The 19,387-nt window shown below is 43.3% G+C and overlaps 1 protein-coding gene across 3 annotated transcripts in view; it reads left to right on the top strand.

Moving 5' to 3' along the window:
* Positions 1–677: 677 nt before the first annotated feature.
* THSD4 (thrombospondin type 1 domain containing 4) overlaps positions 678–19,387 on the top strand; it is a 237,742-nt gene continuing 219,032 nt past the window's right edge. The window contains exons 1-2 of one of the 3 annotated variants that reach the window (XM_015872714.3): positions 678–816; positions 17,135–17,239. In XM_015872714.3, the coding sequence (XP_015728200.2) occupies positions 17,211–17,239 (29 nt within the window). In that variant the 5' untranslated portion in view covers positions 678–816; positions 17,135–17,210. Of the gene's footprint in view, positions 832–1,120; positions 1,192–17,134; positions 17,240–19,387 lie in introns of those variants that run through there. The other 2 variants (XM_085515675.1, XM_015872715.3) reach the window with 2 other exon arrangements.

Here is a 19,387-nt window from a genome sequence, read left to right as displayed (position 1 = left end):
ATCGTTCGGTGTGTGCACCCTGAGGGCTGTTAGATCCGGACGCTTATTGCAAAGCAGGAGCAGAGGGACAAAGCCGCATTTTCACTGATGGGCTCAGAACTTCTCAGAATAGATCCTGCCGTGCGCTCCTACGGGCTCTGCTTTTAGCAGCGCGACGATGACGCTGCTGCCGCCTCGGTCCCAAATCTCAGACTTTTGGACAAACAGGACCCGCAGCGTCAGCACCGCGATACGGGAACCTCGGCCAGCCCGGCGGTACCGCGAGCGGCAGGTGCCCGCGGCGGTGGGAGCAGACGCGGCCCCGACATCCACGAGCCCCGCCGCCCCCCGGCCATGGCCCGCCTCCCCCCCGGCACGTCCGCGCCCCGGCGCCGTCGGAAGGTGCCGTTCCCCGCCCCTCGTGCTGCACACAGCGCTCTGTTCCGTTCTCTCCCCCCGCTCCGTTCCCCGCTCCGCCGGGGGCCGCTCCAGGGCGGGTCGGGGCGGCCACGCGCCTCGCCCGGTTGCGCCCCGGCGGCCCCGCGAGCATCGGAGGGCGGCGGCGCTGCCGCCAGGTGGCAGCAGGAGCGGGACGAGCCGCAACGTTGGCGCGGGGCGCAGCCGGAGCCAGGGGAGAGAGAGGCGGCGCGGCGGAGGCTGCGTCCATCGGCCCCGGGAAAACGCCTCGGGTCTGCGGGGCGCTGCGGCCGCGTCCGGCACTCCCGGCCGAGGGGCCGCCTCCCATGCGCGGGGCCGCCCGGGTGCCGCATCTCGCCCCCGAAGCACCGACAGCGCCTCGGCGCGGGGCGGCCGGACGGGACGGGACCGGACCGCGAGGTGAGGACACGCCAGGTGGGCGGGGGGGGCACCGCGCCTGGGGGGGACGGGCGGGCAGTGCCCGGGGCTGGGGGTCGGCCTGGGGGGATGGACGGGACTGCGGGGCCCGGCGGGGGCTGCATTGCGCTGCTCGGGCTTCGCGGAGCCCGGGGAAGTTTGTCTCCACTCGGCTGTGAAACCTTCTCCCATCTCCGCTGTTAGCGCCGGGCTGCCGCTGTGCCCCGCTCCGTGCCAGGAGCCATTTCACTGCCGCCGGGCTGCAGGGGCTGCATCCAGGGAAGCACCAGGAGCGTGTCCCGGCAGCTTAGTGCGAGTGAATCCGGCCGGGCTGCAGCGGGAGGGGGAGAGACCAGCCCAGCTTTGCTCCTGGAAAACGTGCGTCGTAACTTTTCTCCCCCGGGCCGGGTCTGCTGTGCTCTGCTTTGCCTTACTCTGCTGTGCTGTGCTCTGCTTTGCCGCTGCATCTGAGCGGTGCGCACTGATCCCGCTCCTGCCTTTGTCGGCGCTGATGTGCGTGATCGGGCTGTGGGACCGCGGGGTCCGGGCGGCCTCGTGCGGCTCCGGCAGCGCCGCTCCGTGCCGTGCCCGCACCTGTGCGCTCCGTGGGCCGCATTGAGCCCGGTTTACCCGCTGTTTGTCTGCGCGATTCGGGAGCCTTGTCAGCGCCGCGGCCGCAGGTTGATGTTGTGTGTAGGAAACTGTTTCCTTCGGCTCGTTATTTTGCGTTCGGTGTTGGGCCCCTCGCTACAAGAAGGACGTTGAGGCCCCGAGTGAGTCCAGAGAAGGACAGCGGGGCTGTGGGGGCTCCGGAGCACGGGTGTGATGGAGGGCAGCTGAGGGAGCTGGGGTGGGTCGGTGTGAAGAGGAGACTCAGGGGAGACCTCACTGATCAACAGCTGCTGAGAGGAGGTTGTGGGGAGGTGGGGATCAGCCTCTGCTCCCGGGTAACAGCGATGGGATGAGAGGTGGTGGCCTGAAACTGAACCAGGTGAGGTTGGGATGGATATTAGGAAATATTTCTTCTCAGAATGAGCAGTGATGCACTGGCACGGGCTGCCCAGGGGGTGGTGGAGTCACTGTCCATGCAGGTGTTCTGGAGCTGCTGAGATGTGGCAGCAGGACGTGGGCAGTGGGATGGCTGGCAGATGGACTGGATGCTATGAGTGGTTTTCTCCAACCTTAACGATTCTGTGGTTCTAATCCTAGTGCCCGATACTCTCTCTCCCTTATCACTCCATTTTTTTCAGAGCAAAGAATTCTTCACCTTTCAGTCATTTCTCTTATGGGAGTTTTCCCACATCTAATACTGGTGTCAACACCTTTCTGTATGTTTTCATTCTGTTATATGTTCTTTTTGGTCAAGGGGTCAGCAGAGCTAAGTTAAATTCCAGACCATCTCAGCACGGCTTACACAGCAGCAGGAAGGCTTCCACTAGTGGATGTGACAGAATCTAGAAGATTCAATTATGTACAAAGCCAACAAAGGCAGTAGAAACATCTATAGCTCGCTGTGCTCATCTGTTGATGAATCAGTGTGATGTATTTACTTTTTTAATCAGAAACGATATTTAATTAACTAGCTGTTAATTAACTTAACTGTGTCCCTGCTGTCTTCCTTTCCTGTTCTGAGATAACACTGGGGCCTGGAAGTGCCCAGAGATGTGTCTGAGCTCAGTGCTGTTTGTAGGACTGCTGGTGCACTCACACAGTGTGGTCTGTCAAACTGCAGCTTGCCAAGTTGGACTTCTTTCTGGCGTGAGACTGGAAGTGATCTATTGGTTGATGTGACTTCCACCCTTTCAATATTATCAGGGGTTTAAAATGAAACGTGATGCTGCCAAAATTCATTAGGCAGCTGTAATTCCTGGTGGTTTCTTTTCTATTGCCTCTCTCCCAAGGATTCCAGTGAGACTTTGGATGTCAGTGGACCAGGAAGAGTGTTTTCTGAGGAGAAAAGTGCTGTAAGATGAGAATGCACAGTAATGCTGGCAGTAGGAGATCAGCTGTTTTGAGTTATCATATAGAGGCTTTCAAAGTGTGTGTAGGTAAGAAGCGCAGGTTATTTGTTATAACTGCGTCCTGAACATGGCTTTTAGAAGCAGGGCTGGTTTTGCTTATGGTGGCTCTAATCTGGAATGGTTCCATTGGAATCAAAGGGGCCAATTCTGGTTCATAGCTCTCAGAAGCACTTGGAATAAGAAGTGTTACGTGGTGCAAGATTGTTGTCCTTTCACACTTCATACAACAGGTTCTTTCAGAGCTCCAGCAGATTTAATTGCAGGAAATTAATTAGGTTGTTGGTGCACGGTGATGAGTTTTATGATTGCAGTATAAAAAGTTTGCTTTTGCTGTAGAATAAAATGAATAACTGCACTGGGCAAACATGCATGAAACTAAACAAAACCAAACTGAATCCTCTTGAAGTCTGGCTTGTGTGTGTGGTTCTGTGTGGACAGTGACTGCAGAAAAGCTGCTTTTCAACATAGTAGTCTCAGTGCTCTGTGATGTTAAATCTGACATGTGATGTTTGGAGCATTGACAGAGACAGTTGTTGAAAACAGGGGTGAAGAAATGTCAGACACATTTTTTTTCCCTATGCCTTAAAACTCAGTTTGCTGTCTAAAGTTAAGAGCAGTCAGCATAGGGACTCCTGTGGCTTGTCAGTTATTCTCTTAGAGAACACTGAGATTTGATGATTAAGCACTTGACAGTCAGAAAAAGCATAACAATTTTAACTTTGTCCTCTGTTTTGCTGTATTATCACAACAGGCTTCAATTTTAGAAGACTGTCATTTCTTCATAGAATCATTAAGGTTGGAAAGGACTACTAAGATCACCTAGTCCCATCCCCACCATGGCCAATATTCATGTCCTTTGGTGCCACATCTACCTGTTTCTTGAATGCCTCTAGGGATGGGGATTCCACTGTCTCCCAAGGCAGCCTGTGCCAGTGCATCACTGCTCCTGATATCCCACCTGAGCCTCCCTTGGTGTAACTGAAGGCCGTCACCTTTCATTCTATTGCTGTTACCTGGGAGCAGAGGCCAACTGCCACCTCACCACAACCTTCTATCGCTGTACAGAGTGATAATGCCTCCCCTGAGCCTCCTCCAGACTAAACAATCTCAGTTCCCTCAACCACTCCCCGTAAGACTTTTGCTCCAGACCTTTCACAGCATCATTGCCCTTCTCTGGACACGCTCCAGGGCCTCAATGTCTTTCATGCAGTGAGGGATCCTATGTATACAGAGCACAGTATTCAAGATGCAGCCTCACCAAAGCTGCATAGAGAGGGACAGTCACCTCCAGTGCCTGCTGGCTGCACTGTCTCCAATACAAGCCAGGATCCCATTGGCCTTCTTGGCCACCTGGGCACACTGCTGGCTTGTGTTCAGCTGGCTGTCAGCTAATGCTGTCACTGTAGACAGGCAAAGCATTTTGTACCTTTTAGTTGCGAGACATCCTGTGATCATGGTGCTCTCCTTTCCCTCACCTAGCTGGAGGACGTGCTGTGAGGAGCCCTGTCCTCTGAACTAGGCACATGTGCAACTCAATTATTAGTTCATTTGTTTTCAGAAAGCAGCTTAACCTGATGTTAATGCAGTGCAGAGGGTGAATCAGGTAATTACAAGGCTAATTCTGTTATGGGTTTAAGTGGTTTAAATGTGATCAGTGGACATAACTATGCATTGCTGATCTGTTTTATCTAAGAGTTGTTTATTGTGTATCAGCATGTAAATAACTTCTGTTGCATTCAGGATAGTGTGTTACACTGGAAAATTCTGTTTATGTATGTTAGATGTTTAGGGAGAATGCACATACTTAGTTTGAAAGGTTCATTAGGGAGATGTTAGGCAGATACAAGTGAAGAGGATTGCTTGGGAGAGAGATCTGATGGGCACCAAATGTAGCCTCATCTCTTACCCTGTAAAAAGAGACCATTGCTGAAACTGTGCTTCAGAGTTGGTTCATTTTTGTTGTGTTCTGTGCTCAGTTGGCAATAGCAGATACAAAGTCCATGGTTTAAAACAACTCGCTTAGCTCCGTATGGAATGTTCTGTCTCACCCGGCTTTCTCTTGGGGACTTGTGAGTGTCATGTCACATATCTCATTGTGCAGCTTCTCCTGCAGAGTCATGGCATTCCCAGAGATGGGTCAGTGCATGGAGCTTTGGTTGCTGTTAAACAAGCAGAGCTGTCAGCACCATCTATGGACATTCATTACATGCTTCTAAGTGGTAGGACCTTGGCAAGAACTAGAAATATTCCAGTGTTGATAGGATCTGAATATAATCCTTGTGAAAGAAGAGTATCTCTATCTCTGACCAGGTGCTGTGGGTGAATTGCTGGAGTGTGGGTTTCTCTTTCCAGCAGCACCACTGACACTGATGAGCCTCACTGGTGCCTTTTTCCTTTTCCTTTATCTCTTCTTCAGAGATGATGATCACAGGACGTTTACCATTATTAAATTTCCTGAAGATAAAACATGTGTACACATTGCTTTAAGTTCTATAAAAACAAATCAAAACAAAAAAAGGCACTGGAATAAAAACATGTATTACAAAGGAACAAAAACAAATGGTGTAGCATGTGCCTCTGAGGTTTATTGCTGTGTTTCTTCCAATTGCAGCTGGAGGACTTGCTTGTTGGCTATTGCACATCAGTCCTGTGCTGCTACTTCTTGGCATCCCACTTCAGTATTTATTTTGGTCCTAGTTTTGGAATTTCCCCTCACAGGAAGATTCCATACTCCATATATGGAAAAATTAGTTTTAAAAAGGGCTTCTTTCCATTGGTCCTGTGGGTTCTTTTCTTAGTAAGCTTAAGAGTGGGCATCTGTTTGCTTGAAAGCTCTGGTCCTGAGGGTCAGTAAAATCAAGGAAAATGTTATCACTGACTTCAGTGACTTTTGGATCAAGGCGTTCCCACGTGGTGTGCTCTTGCCATTGGAAAGAACGACCACTGTTTTGAGCTGTGACATCGTACCGGCACTTTAAACCACCCTTCAGAATTAGTTTAAATTCCATTTATTGATGTGCATGCATTCACATGTAAGGAACTCATTCTGTGCGTCTCCTGGTCCTGCAAGCAAGTGGTGCTCTGCTTTCTTCAGTGGGTCTAATGCAGTGTCTGAGCTGTGGTCAAAGCTCGTTCTCTGACCACAGTAGCTGGTGGGAAGGAATTGACAGAAGGCACGAATGCAACTGTCTGCTCAGGCTTTGGCTCATATTCCCAACTTGCATGAGTCGATTGATGTTAAACGTGACAATGTTCAAGTGCTGATGTAGCTGGAGGTTGGCTCTGCCCAAAATGTGGACCTCTCCTTTCTTCAAACGTTTTTCCTTATCGTCACTTCGGGACAATGGTTTGTAAAACAGAAATAAAGATGAATTTCTTTGGGCACAGAGAATGTCCTGCAATGTAACAACTGCGAATTCTGAGCAGCACTGAATCAAGTTGGCAGGTTATAAGTGGTTTATAAAAGGAGCAGGAGCAAGGCATTATCAGCACAGATATATCTAATGTCCTCATCAGATTTAGAGGAAGAAATGACTTCAGAGCTCCAGGAATAAATTTTTGCTGAACAGGTGGTGACATTAGCAGAGTCCCAGAAGCTACAACTTGTCCCAGAAGCCGGCAGTTTGTTAGTGTGCAGTACAGTCTGCATTTAGGAAGATAAAGGTAGATTTGCCCCAATCAGAGTCTGGTGTACAGATAAGGAAATTCTAAAATCAGTGTGTCTGGCCTGATGTTTTCTGAGCTCTTCAGAGTTTGCATTTGCAGTCTTCTCTTTGGCAGCCCAGGAGCTGGTGCCTTGCTCTTTAAATGGGAGCAGTGCTTGTCACATCATCAGTTCCTGGAAGTGGGGCCTCAGGAATCTCTCTGGGTACCAAAAAAGTCATTTAAATACACAGCTTGGTAGACACAATTCATTCCTCTACAGAGAGTCAGCAAAAAGGTTGTTCGCTATTTCTGTGGTCCTGTTTCCACTTCTTTTAAGACTGCTGTGAACTTACAGTACCCAGCTTTATGTGATTAAATATGGAGAGAAATGCACTTCTTTACAAAGCTATGATTTTTTTTATGGCATTCTTGTTGATTTCACTTTTCTTAGTTAATATATGTATATATATTTCCCCCTAAACCCAGCCTTCTTAATATTTCAAGTAAGAAAATAACATTCCCTTTGTATTAAATTCAAGAGATAGCTGTTGTGGTGATGGGATTTTCAGCTTTCCTACTGTGTCTTTGGGGGTTTTGTTGACCTCTACTGTGCAGAAATGAAGTTCAACAGGGAAACCTAGGGGTGACTGGAATCTCACTGAACTTGCCTGTGCCCATGTGGAAGCAGGGCTGCTGCTGGGTAAGGTGATGCTTTGGGCCTTGCTTGCCCAAAAGTCCTGTCCTGTATGACTGTATGGCCTAGTGTGACAAAGGAGCAGCACACTGCCTGGAGCTGGATGCTTACTGTGAGCCTGGAGGACACGGTCTGTAGCCCTGCACAGAAGTAGTGTGGTTTCCTGCTAGTCGCCATCATACAGGGCTGTGATGTCTGCCCTGCACCACGTTATCTCTGCTCTTGTTTTGGGAAGAGGGTGGATAAAAAAGCCCTCTTTTAAAAACCGTGTCTGTGTGAAAAACATCTGTTGTGCCAGGCTTTGCTGGGTCAGCAATTGGATCTGTAGAAGAATCCTACTCCTCCAGGAGACAGACGTCACTTAGATACTCAAGTATGGTATGACTAAAATCTGTAATCCTGCATCAGGCGGATTCCCCGGTGACTCCGTTTGGCTTCGCTGGCCAGAAGTGCATGGAAGGAGAACTCCAGTTCTAGATGGCAAACTCAGCAAAACCCTTGACAACAATCTGAGAGTAAATATTGGCTGGGAAATTCAATTTCACATTCAGTCCTGGTTTTTTTTTCTGTGGTTACAGCGATTGCTCTCATTCTGGTTTGGTAAAGTCGTGCTGATAGTGGTTGGTTTTATGTTATGCTTGTGTTCTTGTTTGGTTATTTCTATCTACAATGTCATTTCTACAAAAGTAAAAAGAATGATTTTGCTTATCAGATTGGCAGAGAGAAGCAAGAGCCCGTCCAATCCCACCCTGCTTAATTACAATAAAATGACATCCCATGACACAAGCTGCCCAAAAGGCTGATGAATTACTCAGAATGGATGCAATAACTTAATCTGGCAGCAGTGAAGGCTCTGTCTCATGTTCCCGTAGTTCTGTGAAGATACGTTCACTGGGGAGGTGGATGTGGAACAGCAGACAAATGTTGCAGTTCTTTGGGGCATCATGTGGAGTCTGTTGAACTCAAACAGCATAAGAATAAGGATTTAAAAGAACAGAGTGTGTTAACCATTAACTGGTAGTATTGTTCAGCTTTGGCAGCCCAGAAATTACTGATCATGTGTTGAAATACGGGGGTTAAGGCTGGATGTCAGCTTTGATTATCGTAGTGATAACCAGGCATTAAAAATGCGCTGTCCTGTATTCTTTACTTCTTCAGACATTGTTTGTACTTGTTAATATAGATAGTGCATCAAAAAGACTTTTATCCTTACAGCTCAAGGTTTTGCTCGCGTTGCCACTAAGAAGCTTGAAGAACTTTGGCTGCTTCTCATTAGAATTTTAAAATTCTGCAGGATCAGTTTCAGATTGATTCCCCAGGCACCGGCAATTCTGCTGGCACCAGTTGGGAGCATGGTAGAAAATTAAATAATTATAATTAGCAATAGATTGAAAGGAGGAAAAAAAATTCCCTGTGTGGTTTTGAATGATGGAAGCATGAAAGGATGAAAATGCTGCTCTATCTAATACTGTTAGAATTGACAGAAATGGATCTGACTCCTGAACCGTGCTGCTTGTGATGAAGTTGTGATTTGTTTTTATTGCTTTGAAATGGAAGAGGGAGAGAAACTGTTTCCAAATGTATCTTGCTGGTAACTGAGGGTTCAGAAAGGTGGTGTTGATTGGTGTGTTTCAGCTTTCTGGTTTGCTGGTTTCCCAAAGTTATGTTACAAGGGCTTGTCAGAATTCCCATTTACTGAGCCCATGCAAATCTCATGCTTACCCGGGAGCCGCAGTGTCAGTCAGTGTCCTAAGAGAGCTGACGTTTGAGCTGCATTCCTTTCAGCCTATCTTCTCCCTGCCTCCAGCAGTGGATACTCAATTAGAGCTCAGGTCACTTTACTGACGTTAAGCAGTACGCTGAACAGCAGTGAACTCTAACTGCTAATTTAAAGAAAATAAAAAGCAGTCACTTTTTTTCTTTTCAAAGATCCCCACTGCTCTTGCACTGTCTGTCTGTTGCATAGGGAATATTTAAAGCATCAACTGAAGCTCACAATGCTGAAGGAGTTACTCTGTTTGACTGTTTTCTTTCCCAGCAGTTTGCAATCGGCTGTACTTGTTTTCTTGAAATGCCAAGAAGTCTCTCACATTTTGAATCCTTTTTTTCAGTTTTTAGGCACTTGGGTACGTTTTCCCGTAGCTTCAAGTGATGTCAGGTGAAGGTCAGCGCACTGTATTAACCTGCCCTTAAGCACAAATAAGTTCAGGCTCTTCTGCCAAGAGATGACCTTTAGATTTCTTTTTACCTGACACAATAAGGGCTCTGTTCAGAATTCTTCACTCTTCCTTTACTTAGGCAAAGTCCCAGCCACTTGAATAGGTTTGCATGGGTGAGGAGGGTCACAAAAGTTCCTGAAGCATGGCTGAGGGTTCTGCACTGTAATTCAGTCTGAGAAACTGGAAGAGGCTTGGCATTTATTGTGGTCAGAAGAGAGAAATGAAAGGTGAGGGGGGATTTTGTTGGGACTTGCATCACTTCTGTGTCTGAAGCTACATGGGTAAGTACTGGTTTTAAGCTACATCAGATCAACAGAGATAGTGAGGTTTATGTACCACCAGAAGGCTGCATGCATTGCCAGCAGGCAACTGGCATTGAAGTACTCAGTGCTTTCCCTTCCAGTTTGGGTGTGTGCATGAACTGTGAGATGTAGGACTGCTTAAAGCAGGAAAAACTCAAGGTTGAGACCTGACCTGGAAAGGACAGCTGGGAGTCAGAAAATGCAGTAATCCTGACTCATTATAATTTTTTTCCATAACATTGTTAGGAAGGTTTGACAGTGGTTGTTGCTGATTCTGTGACGTTAGCATCTTTTATCTGTCAGCCATAAAGTCATTCTTCGCAGGCTGCTGCATGCCATTGGCCAAACAATTTCCTTACTGACTGTGTGCTTTTTAATATGCAGCCAGTAAAATGTTTCACCTTTGTTGAATGATATATAGCCTGAGATTATCTGAATGTACAGTTATTGTGAGGCTTTGTGTCAAGGACTGATATCTCCTGTGGGACAGTTTATGCAGTTTATGTTAAGTGGACTGAAATACTAACTGTCATCTGGGCCACCAGAGCACAACAGGCATAGCAGCAAGTCAGGACTTGTAGGATACTTAAAAACCCTTTCAAATGGACAGGGTAAGAATAAACAGCTCCCACTGCTCTGTGCTAAAGGATCTTGTGGTTCATTTTTCAGATGGAGGAGGCACGTGGAGGTGTGATTGGTGCAAACATTCAGGTTCCAGCCTGAAGGGGTGTGATAACTGAGAACATAAATTATTTCTGGGTTTCTGAACGCGTGTATTTTACTTATCTTCAGCTGTTGTGAATCATACCGTATCTTCATGTCTCTTCAAGTTACAGTGATGCTGTTGTTTGCTATCTCTGCTTCTTGTGAAAGCTGGGTGACCATATTTTCCTTTTTTTGTCTCCACTTACACCCTCACATAAAGAGGAGATGAAACTTTGCAAATGTGCCTCTTTAAGTGCTAAGCGTGTAGCATTATTAGCATTCCGTTAGCATTTGATGCTGCTATCTTGGTTGCTTCCCTGGTTTTGCAACAGTGAACTTCTAAAAAAGATTTGGGTCAAGTCAAGTCCAGATGCTGAAGGTAGGGCAGTTTGATGACTGTTGTTGTGTTGTTCCCTCATCTCAGGTTTTTATTGTGGGTGAAAGCGAAGCCAACAGTTCCTCAGTGAATTCTCTGAGTTCTACCTGTGCTGTTTGCTTGCCTGTAGAATTTATTATTTGCAAAAGTTTTACAAAGCTTCTTGTCATTATTGCTGTTGGCTCTCAGAGTGCCATTCAAAGCTTATGCTTTCATGTTGGCTTTAAATTCTCTGGTATTCTGTCTCAAAATTATGAAAGAAATAGTTCTCTTAAGACTTCTCATTAGACCTATTATCCTTCATTATGTAGAAACATGAAAGAAAGCAATAAATCTTTGAATTCCATTGTTGCATTTCATGTACCAGTGTGTAGGGAGCCCCAGATCAGACAGGATTTTAAAGAGAAATAAGTTAAAATCTAATAATTCTTACTGCATTGTTTGACAACAGTTAATTGATATATTATAATTGGTTCAATTTGGGATGTTTGAGGAGTGTAGTCTGAAGCTGTACAAGTTGTGTAAGCTACATGGTGAGCTGTGTTTCTGTTCATTTTCTCAAAATTATCTGTACTGACTCCTCAAAATAAAGCGTCACACACAAGTCTTGCTGTTAGGTATGTGGAATTTCCTTTGGAACAGATCACAGCAGTTGACTTATGTTTTATTCAGCAAAGAGATGTGTAGAATCATCTGAATTTCATAGTATCACTGTTTGCTCTGGGCATGTCACTTGTTTTTCAGTGGTCCCTAAAACATATCCTCATATGGGTGCCTGAGAAGCTTCCATGTGCTTGCATCTGGCCCCTCGCCCGCTGATACCCCATGTTACTCTCCTATATCACACCCATTCAGAAGATACTTGGTACTCTTCCCAAGTGTTAAAGGATACTGTATCATCTATTTCATACTATATAACAGGCAGATAAATCTCTGAGTTCTGCTGAGGATGGTTTTTATCTCATTTTATAGCTCTGCACAAAGCAAATAAGAATAATGCTATGGAAACTCTTGGAATTACTGTGGCCAAAATGTGTTATTGAGCCCCAAAGATTTTGATGGGAATCTCAGTGGATGTCAATGTTATATTTATAGATGTGTATTCCAGTTAGTGTCTGTTCTGCTGCATAAGGTTTTACAGTAGAATGTTAAGCATCGGTGACATTAATGAATATAAATAACTACCCAGAAGAGAAACATCTTGAATATCTTGACAATACTATGCTCACTGTGGTCACTTGGGTGACCTATGGTACTCTCTTCCACCAGGATGATTCTGTTAGAAGCTGGCTAGCAAGACTGAAAAGTGGTTTGATGTGATTGTGGGAGCATCCCTCTACAGGTACAGCTTCATCGCTCATCTGCTTTGGAACAAAGTACAAGTGTTTCCAGAAAGCACTGTTCTGTGGAGGTGCCGCTTCTGCAAAGTGGTGGTTCCTCCACTGATACTCTGAAGAAAATATTTCTTTCTGGATAAGCAAAGATTTCAGGTCTCTACCACGTCTTCTTCATGTTACGTGCTAACACCGATGCCCCAAACAGAAATGAAATCTTCTAGGAAGAAGAGAGGGAACTCTTCTTCTAAGAAGAGAGGGAATTGCTGTTTTGCTATTGCATGTGTTGGTGCAGTATCTTGATGGGAACACCAAATGGTTTTTCATGAGGACAGTGATAGATATAATCATCCAGCTGCTATTTAGTTTCTTCATCTTAAAATCGTGGCTGTGCAGTTCAGAACTTTGACTTTGTTGGAAATATTTCAGAGAATTGCTGATTCTGTTCTGTTAGTGAATCAGCGCTAATGTAAATGGGTGCTTTGGCATCAGGTCTTTTATTTGTGTTGGAGTCACGAGGAGAGTTAAATGTGGTAGGTTAATGATACATCTGTTTACCAGTAAATGAAAGATTTCAAAGGATACTTGTCACAGGGAGGAACACTTGATCTTCGCCTGTGCGTGCTGCTGAATGTTGCCCAATACTCTGGCCCACAAAACCATGCAGAGAAGCGCAGCCCCCTGATTTATTTGTTTCTTCTTTTTTAGTGCAGAGGATATTGATGTTTGGGCACATGTTTGAAATGTTTATGGAACAGCATGAAAGCTAATTCTCACGGTCTGCTGCTGAAAACTTGAAAATACGGCTTGTGTAATGCCAGGCAAATATTCTCATTAGATAGCTGGCTAGAAAATAGTGTTTCATTGTTACAAAAGGCAAGTGTCTTCTACCTGTGCAATAATTGTGTATGCACAATTTTTACTTGACTGTATTTCTACAAAATAGCTGCTAAAATACATAGTGAATTACTTTCCTTGTGCATGTACCTTCAATAAGCAATGCTGAAATATTTGTTTCCTATGAGCTTTGCAAATAGGACGTATTGTATTTGAGTGGGGTGATTGGGTTTTCAACCAAAAGACGTTAGGTCCTCCGATGGTCATAATTACCTCTTGATGTACACTGCTATTAAATGCTTTTGCAAGCCTGTATTTGGAAGAATCTCAGACTGAGAAGGCTGAGACGTGGAAGCTTTTCTTGGAGAGACTCCTTGTGTTCTGAAAACAACTTTCTTCAAGTAAGTCATGAGAAGGAATAAGAAAAGCTCCTTTTCTTTGTCTCACCAATGAAGAAATTAGTGGAGGCGACAATAAATTTCTGGTATTCCTATCTGCTGTGGAATGCACACCTATACTTTGTAAGATCAATATTGTTACAGTTTTTACAAAATAGACTTGGAGATAGGAATTCTGTACATATTTCTTCTCTCGAATGTTTCTAACTAGAGCATTGTAGCTACCAGTCACAGCAGGCAGTTGTACCCAAGTGCCCACAAGGTGGAGAAGGCCTGAAGTGGTACGTGAGCTGTTCATCTAGAATGCCACTCTAGCCACTTGTATGTAGTGGAAAAGCATTTAGAATAAGTGTGGAACACGCTGCTCCTGATAGTTGTGTGTGCGGTGATTACTGGGGATTTGTGAGCCAGGGCATTTGCAGCTGTGACATAAGTAGAATAAGATAGCAGAACATTGAATAAATACTTTTAGATAGCAACAGAATTGCTCAGGTCCTTATATCTATGCACTTTGTTGTTCGGTGGTGATTCAGAACAGCCATGGCGATAGTTGGAATTCCATAATTTGCTGACTGATGACCGATTGCTGTTGGGATTCCTGTGGTAGCCCATTTTCATAGAGAAGAGAAGGTAGAAAAACAGCCATCATGTGGCTTGGCTACCTCAGCTTGACACATTAGTTCACTGTATACTGTTCTTTTCACATATGAACAGATACGCAAGTATGTACCCTTTATCCATCCTGTCAGAAGGAATAGCAGTTAATTTATCTAACATGGAACACTAAGTATATGCTGCAACTCTGTCCTCTGCTTTTTTGCGGGATTTTTTAGTTTTGTTTTATTCTGCCTACGACTATTGAAGGGTTCAGGGATCTTTTCAGTAAAATGTGCAATCTGGCTGCATTATTTCATAGAAAAATGTGGAAAATGTTCATCCGACCTTCAGTTGTTTTCTGTAGAAAAATAACACAGGAAAATCAGGGAAAGGTCAATTGCTTACTGGTGCTCTGCTGGTCTCTGATGTTGAGCACAGTAAGGTTTCCTAAATGGGCTGCAATGGAAGGCAGCATAGAGTCAGGATCTCAACAGCACACTTTAATCTCTGATTCCTTGGCAAAGGGTTCGGCTAGAAATGAGGTTGCCAGTGTATATTGGCATCGTAAGAGATCTTTCTTCTGAAAAATGTGTTACTAGGCACAGCTTGAAAAAATAATATTGCCAGGAATTTGCCCAAAATTGCACAGCTTGTCAGTGTGGGATCTGGAAGTGAACTGAAGGCAGGTCTGCAGTGATTTCCACACACTTACATCCCAAGAATCTCTCTGTTAATTTGGAGAGATTTAAGATCTCTCTTCCAAGATTCATTTTACCTTTATGTATTTGTACTTTGCCTGGAAACCATGCATGGGGATAAGTCCATTTTTCTGACAGTCAGTTTAATCTTGAATTTATTTTTTTATTTTAAAGCTGTATCGATGTGGTAGCCACAGAAATCACCTTTTCAGGAGCTGGGTTTAAAAAGAACGTGCAAAAACCACTCCTCAGCTTAACACTGCTACTCAAAACATGTTGCCTTTGCAGTTGATCTCAAACTCTAAATCCTAATTCATGCTAGAATAATATACCTCGTTGAACTTTCAAACCTATTACTGCAATGTGAAATCTCTGCTTAAGGAGTTAGGTTATTATGGTGTATAAGAAGTTTTAGAGTGTTTTTTAAAACAGGTTCATTATTAAAATATTTTCACTTTTATGGTCTTTAATTACTAATCTTTGTTCAGCAAGTATTAAATTCATTCTTCATTACCAATAGTATAAAAAAGATTTTTAAGAAAATGGAATCTAGAGAAGCACTGAATAAACCAGTCTTGTCATATGACTGTGTCTTGCAATGTGTAAAATCAGTGCCTGTTTTCATAGGCTCCCCCTCTACTTTCAGGACTGTCCTGTATGTTTTAATGTAATTAATAAATTCTTGAGGAGATTAAAACTGGTGGTAGATGTCAACTGATATGGTGTGAGCTATTGAGTGTACACACAAATTATGGAGCTAGATAGGTTTGGTGTACTGTGAGGTGCTTTATTGAAGTGTTGTGAATGTAGTGACTTTTGGCTGCAATCTCAACATAATTAAATGGGTGTGAGCAACTAAACTAATAAATACTCTATGCTTTACCATTGTACAAGGGAATAGATTTCAAGGCAATCTTAAAGAGTTTGTGTACTTTTTAAATTTAAGTATTTAAATAAAAGTAAATATATTTAAGTAAATATCAAGAGGAAAGACTCTTATGATTGGTTCATGACTTGATAGTAGAAGTTCTGAGACTGGTAGCAGTTAGAAGGCATTAGAATCACTCACGGTGTGAAAGGGGAGGAGGAACTAATCAGGGTCTGTTTACTCACTCTCCTTTTCTGTGACCTGATGCACATTTTATTACATGCAGTGAGCAACCTTTCCATTTGGCTGGGGAGGAGGTATGAATTCTGCTCCATCCTGTATGGTGCTGTTTTTTTTTTTCTACCCAGTTTCACACATTTGCTTTTATTTTACTTTGGGGGTGAAATAATGAAGTTTGCTGAAATGTTGAATATTTTAATGTGGTGGAGAAAGCCTTGCTAACTGCTTGAGTACAGGAGTATGGTTTTTTCCAGCTAAAATGATATGCTTTATTTTGCTGTAAATATTAAGTCTTTTTCTATATAGATTTAAGGTGCTTTAGAGCTCCTTGTGGGAAGGTGGCTTGATGTATTGCAGTTAGTAACACATTTTACATCTCACCGGGCTTTTGAAAACTTTAATGCCAAAATTAGTGTTATTCAGTGCTAGTGTTAACTGCCCGGCCATTCCAGGTATTCTCTTTGCACCAGATATTCTAGAGGGAAAATGATTCTTTAGCTTTTTCTTTTCATTTTTTTCATTTCTTCCCCCCAACCTCTTAGCAAAACTAGATTGATAACAACATGTTTTCACATTTCATTTTCAAATGAAAGGTAATTCAGGAAGTGGATTGGGAGCGTGGGCATTTTTTCTCTGAGTTTGTATCACAGAACAATATTCTATTGGGGTTGATTATCTCTGTACAAGGATATGGGATAAAAAGATTGTTGCAGAATGAAAAAGCAGAAACAAGGGTACATCTGGAAAAAACAGAATGATGAGAGCTTGAAGCTGTGTTAGCAACTGTCTGTGTCACAACAAGCAATGTAAAGAGTGTTGCCTCAGTATGTCTGATAACTAAGAGTCAGATTGCAGGAACTGAAGTATGTTCTATTCGTAATCCAGAATTAACTGCTAGCAAGTAGTTTCCGAAGGGATCTGTCAGATGCTCTGTGTTATTGCTGTATGTATGGACTTACCTAACATCATTTCTGTGACTGATATGAGCATGGGTCTTTAAGCAAGGCTTCTTGCAATTAAATAAATAAAATCCTCATTTTGGAGGCAAAAAAAGGGGAAACATCTTACAGCTGACTTATCAGAGATGTGGAGATGAGAATGGAGGTCAGATAACGTCAATCTTGTACCCATGGCAATCAGATCAAGATTTTGCATTCCATGGTGTTTCAGCAAAGCAGTGTTGAAGTCCATCCAGTCCCCCCAAATGGGGCATGCCCAGACTATTTGTGTAAGTTACACTGGATTTAGAGTGTATATGACTTTATGGAATTGCCATAAAGCTCATGAATTCAGGTAGAGATGATTAATTTCGGTCTGTATCCAGTTTCTGAACATCCAGAAATATACCAAATATGCAATGTTAAATGTTTTCTGTTTCTTTCTATAGGATTTGTTGGACCTGCATTGTGCTTTACTACAGTGAAGAATATTTTTTGCTTCAAGACGCTTTGCATTGAAGGATCATGGTAGACAGTTTAATAGTTTCTTTGAGGTAAGTGATGCAGCAAAACATTTCAAATTTGACTTAATACGTTCTTAACAAACTGCAGAAAATACCAATTTAACATACCAATTCAACTGTCTCTTATTTCTGTACTATAAGTGTTTGAATAAGAGGAGAATAAATAAAAAGCCTTTCCAAAGACTAAATAATCAAGTACATGCATCACAGACATGGTATTCTTTAGTGACAATAAAAAGAAAAAGCTCTCAGTATTTGTTTCTGCTTAGAGCGTCTGTTGGTATGTGCCATTGTTTTAGGATACTTTACTGGAAAGTTCCTTCTTTTTTTTTTTGATGATGATGATGTTATGCCATTACAGTCAGTGGTTTTAAATAATAGATTTGCATGTTTTAGTACCTATGCTGCCATTCAGTCTGAGATTTATATTAAGCATTCCAGAAACAGCTTGCCATGGGCAATGCGGGAAATACCTTTTGAGCAGTTTTCCTGACAAGGGGAACACTCAGCTTTTATTAAGCTGATCTGTTCAGTTCCTTCCATAGTTGGGCGAGCAGATTCAGAGAAAGCAGGCAGCTGTGATGCTACAGGAGCAACAATTCCTGCTCAAAATGACAGCTGCATACTAGTGAACCACATATTCTTTGTACAGAGATACTGTCATTTACACCTCCAATCCAAAGCTCCTTCTTATGAATTTCAGAAGCCAGTCTTTGAATTCTGGTACCCTTCTAATATTCCGGGGAAGATTCCATATCAGAATGAGTCTATCACATATTATTGATGCTGTTTGTGTTATCTTTCCTGCTGAGACTTCTTGCATTTCTCTCCTGAAGCGGTTCTGCACACAGGCTGTCCTGCAGACTTTCATCTGGGGAGGAAGTCAGAAACATGAGACAAGAGCTGTACTACACTAGCAAACTCTAGGCACATGGGTAAAATACCATCACTCCTTACTGAACAGTCCACAGTTGGCCACGGTAGCCTCTAAAATACAACTTGTATGGGACAGGAACTGTACAAGAAATCTACTTTGGTATCCTCCAGCTTCATACACTGGGAGCTGTTGACTTCAATGAGAGAGGAAGAACAATGAGAGGTGTTCCCAGTTTAAATAGCGAAACTTATTTTTTGGTACTAGTAAATTAAAGCTAATATAACTTTTTTCCCCCCTTCTAGTTAAAAAGAAATTGGTATTGGCAGTAAGAGAAAGTGAGCATGTTTGCTCTTGGAGAAAATGCTGTGCAACAATCCCTGATTGTGTGTTGAACTAGCTGCTTGTCTCCAAATAGCGTCATAACTGTGACAGTATGGGCTCTACCAGCACGGTTCTTATTCAGAAACCAGGGTTAAGGAGCCATCAGTCAGCTGGGCCTGTGAGCTGCTGAGCTCTGCCTGCTCAGTACTTCACTGTGAATATTAGTCAGTTTTGAGAATAGTTAGGAGATGGAGCATTTGGAAAAGAAACATGCACATCAGCTAAAGACAGACTTGGTGCTGTCATTTTGTAGGTTGGAGGTCTGAGTCCTGTTCTACTTCTAACTTTGATTTCAGGTGTGTTTAACAAACCAGTTTCTTCACCTGTATGTTCTCCTTCTGTCCATTACTGCCCTATTCATCCTTGCTCCAAACCACGTGTCTAGGCTCTTACTGTAGTTCCTTTACAGTGTCTTGCACTTTCAGCTGCTTCCTTTCTATTTGGCTTTATCACAAATGATAGCTTTATAAAATAAAAAACTTTGCTTTAATGGACCTCTAAGATGTTTTTCTTATTTTTCTTCTGAATCCATGTGGCAGTAAGGAATGATTTTTTTTTTATTTTTATTTTTATTTTTTTTCCTTTAAATGTTATTTTTTTCTCTGAGAGCAGCATGGACTCTGGTGATGAAGTGATGAAAGGCCATGTGCAGTCAATACTTACCTAACAGTTCCTTTTGCAGTCTGTTAGCAAGAACTCTAGGAAACAGAAAACTCAAGAAAAACATTCTCCCAAGTAGAAGAATATATGTAACTGTGATAAGGAAATGCTCGGTATAAAAAGGTGGTTTTGTTTAGTAGGTCTGTCTTTGAAAATACCTGAAACAATGTGAAATATTTAAAGGATTACTGCGAAGCGAACAAAGGAAGGGGCTATGAGTAGGAAGAACAGCTGGATTTTGTCTGGTCCATTAGTCTACA

This window comes from Coturnix japonica, chromosome 14, assembly GCF_054131305.1.
Source record: "Coturnix japonica strain WE chromosome 14, WE-NBRP24, whole genome shotgun sequence".
In the NCBI taxonomy this organism is placed as follows: Eukaryota; Metazoa; Chordata; class Aves; order Galliformes; family Phasianidae; genus Coturnix; species Coturnix japonica.
The sequence above is the reverse complement of the archived record's forward strand: the minus strand, read 5'-3'. Positions and strand labels throughout refer to the sequence as shown.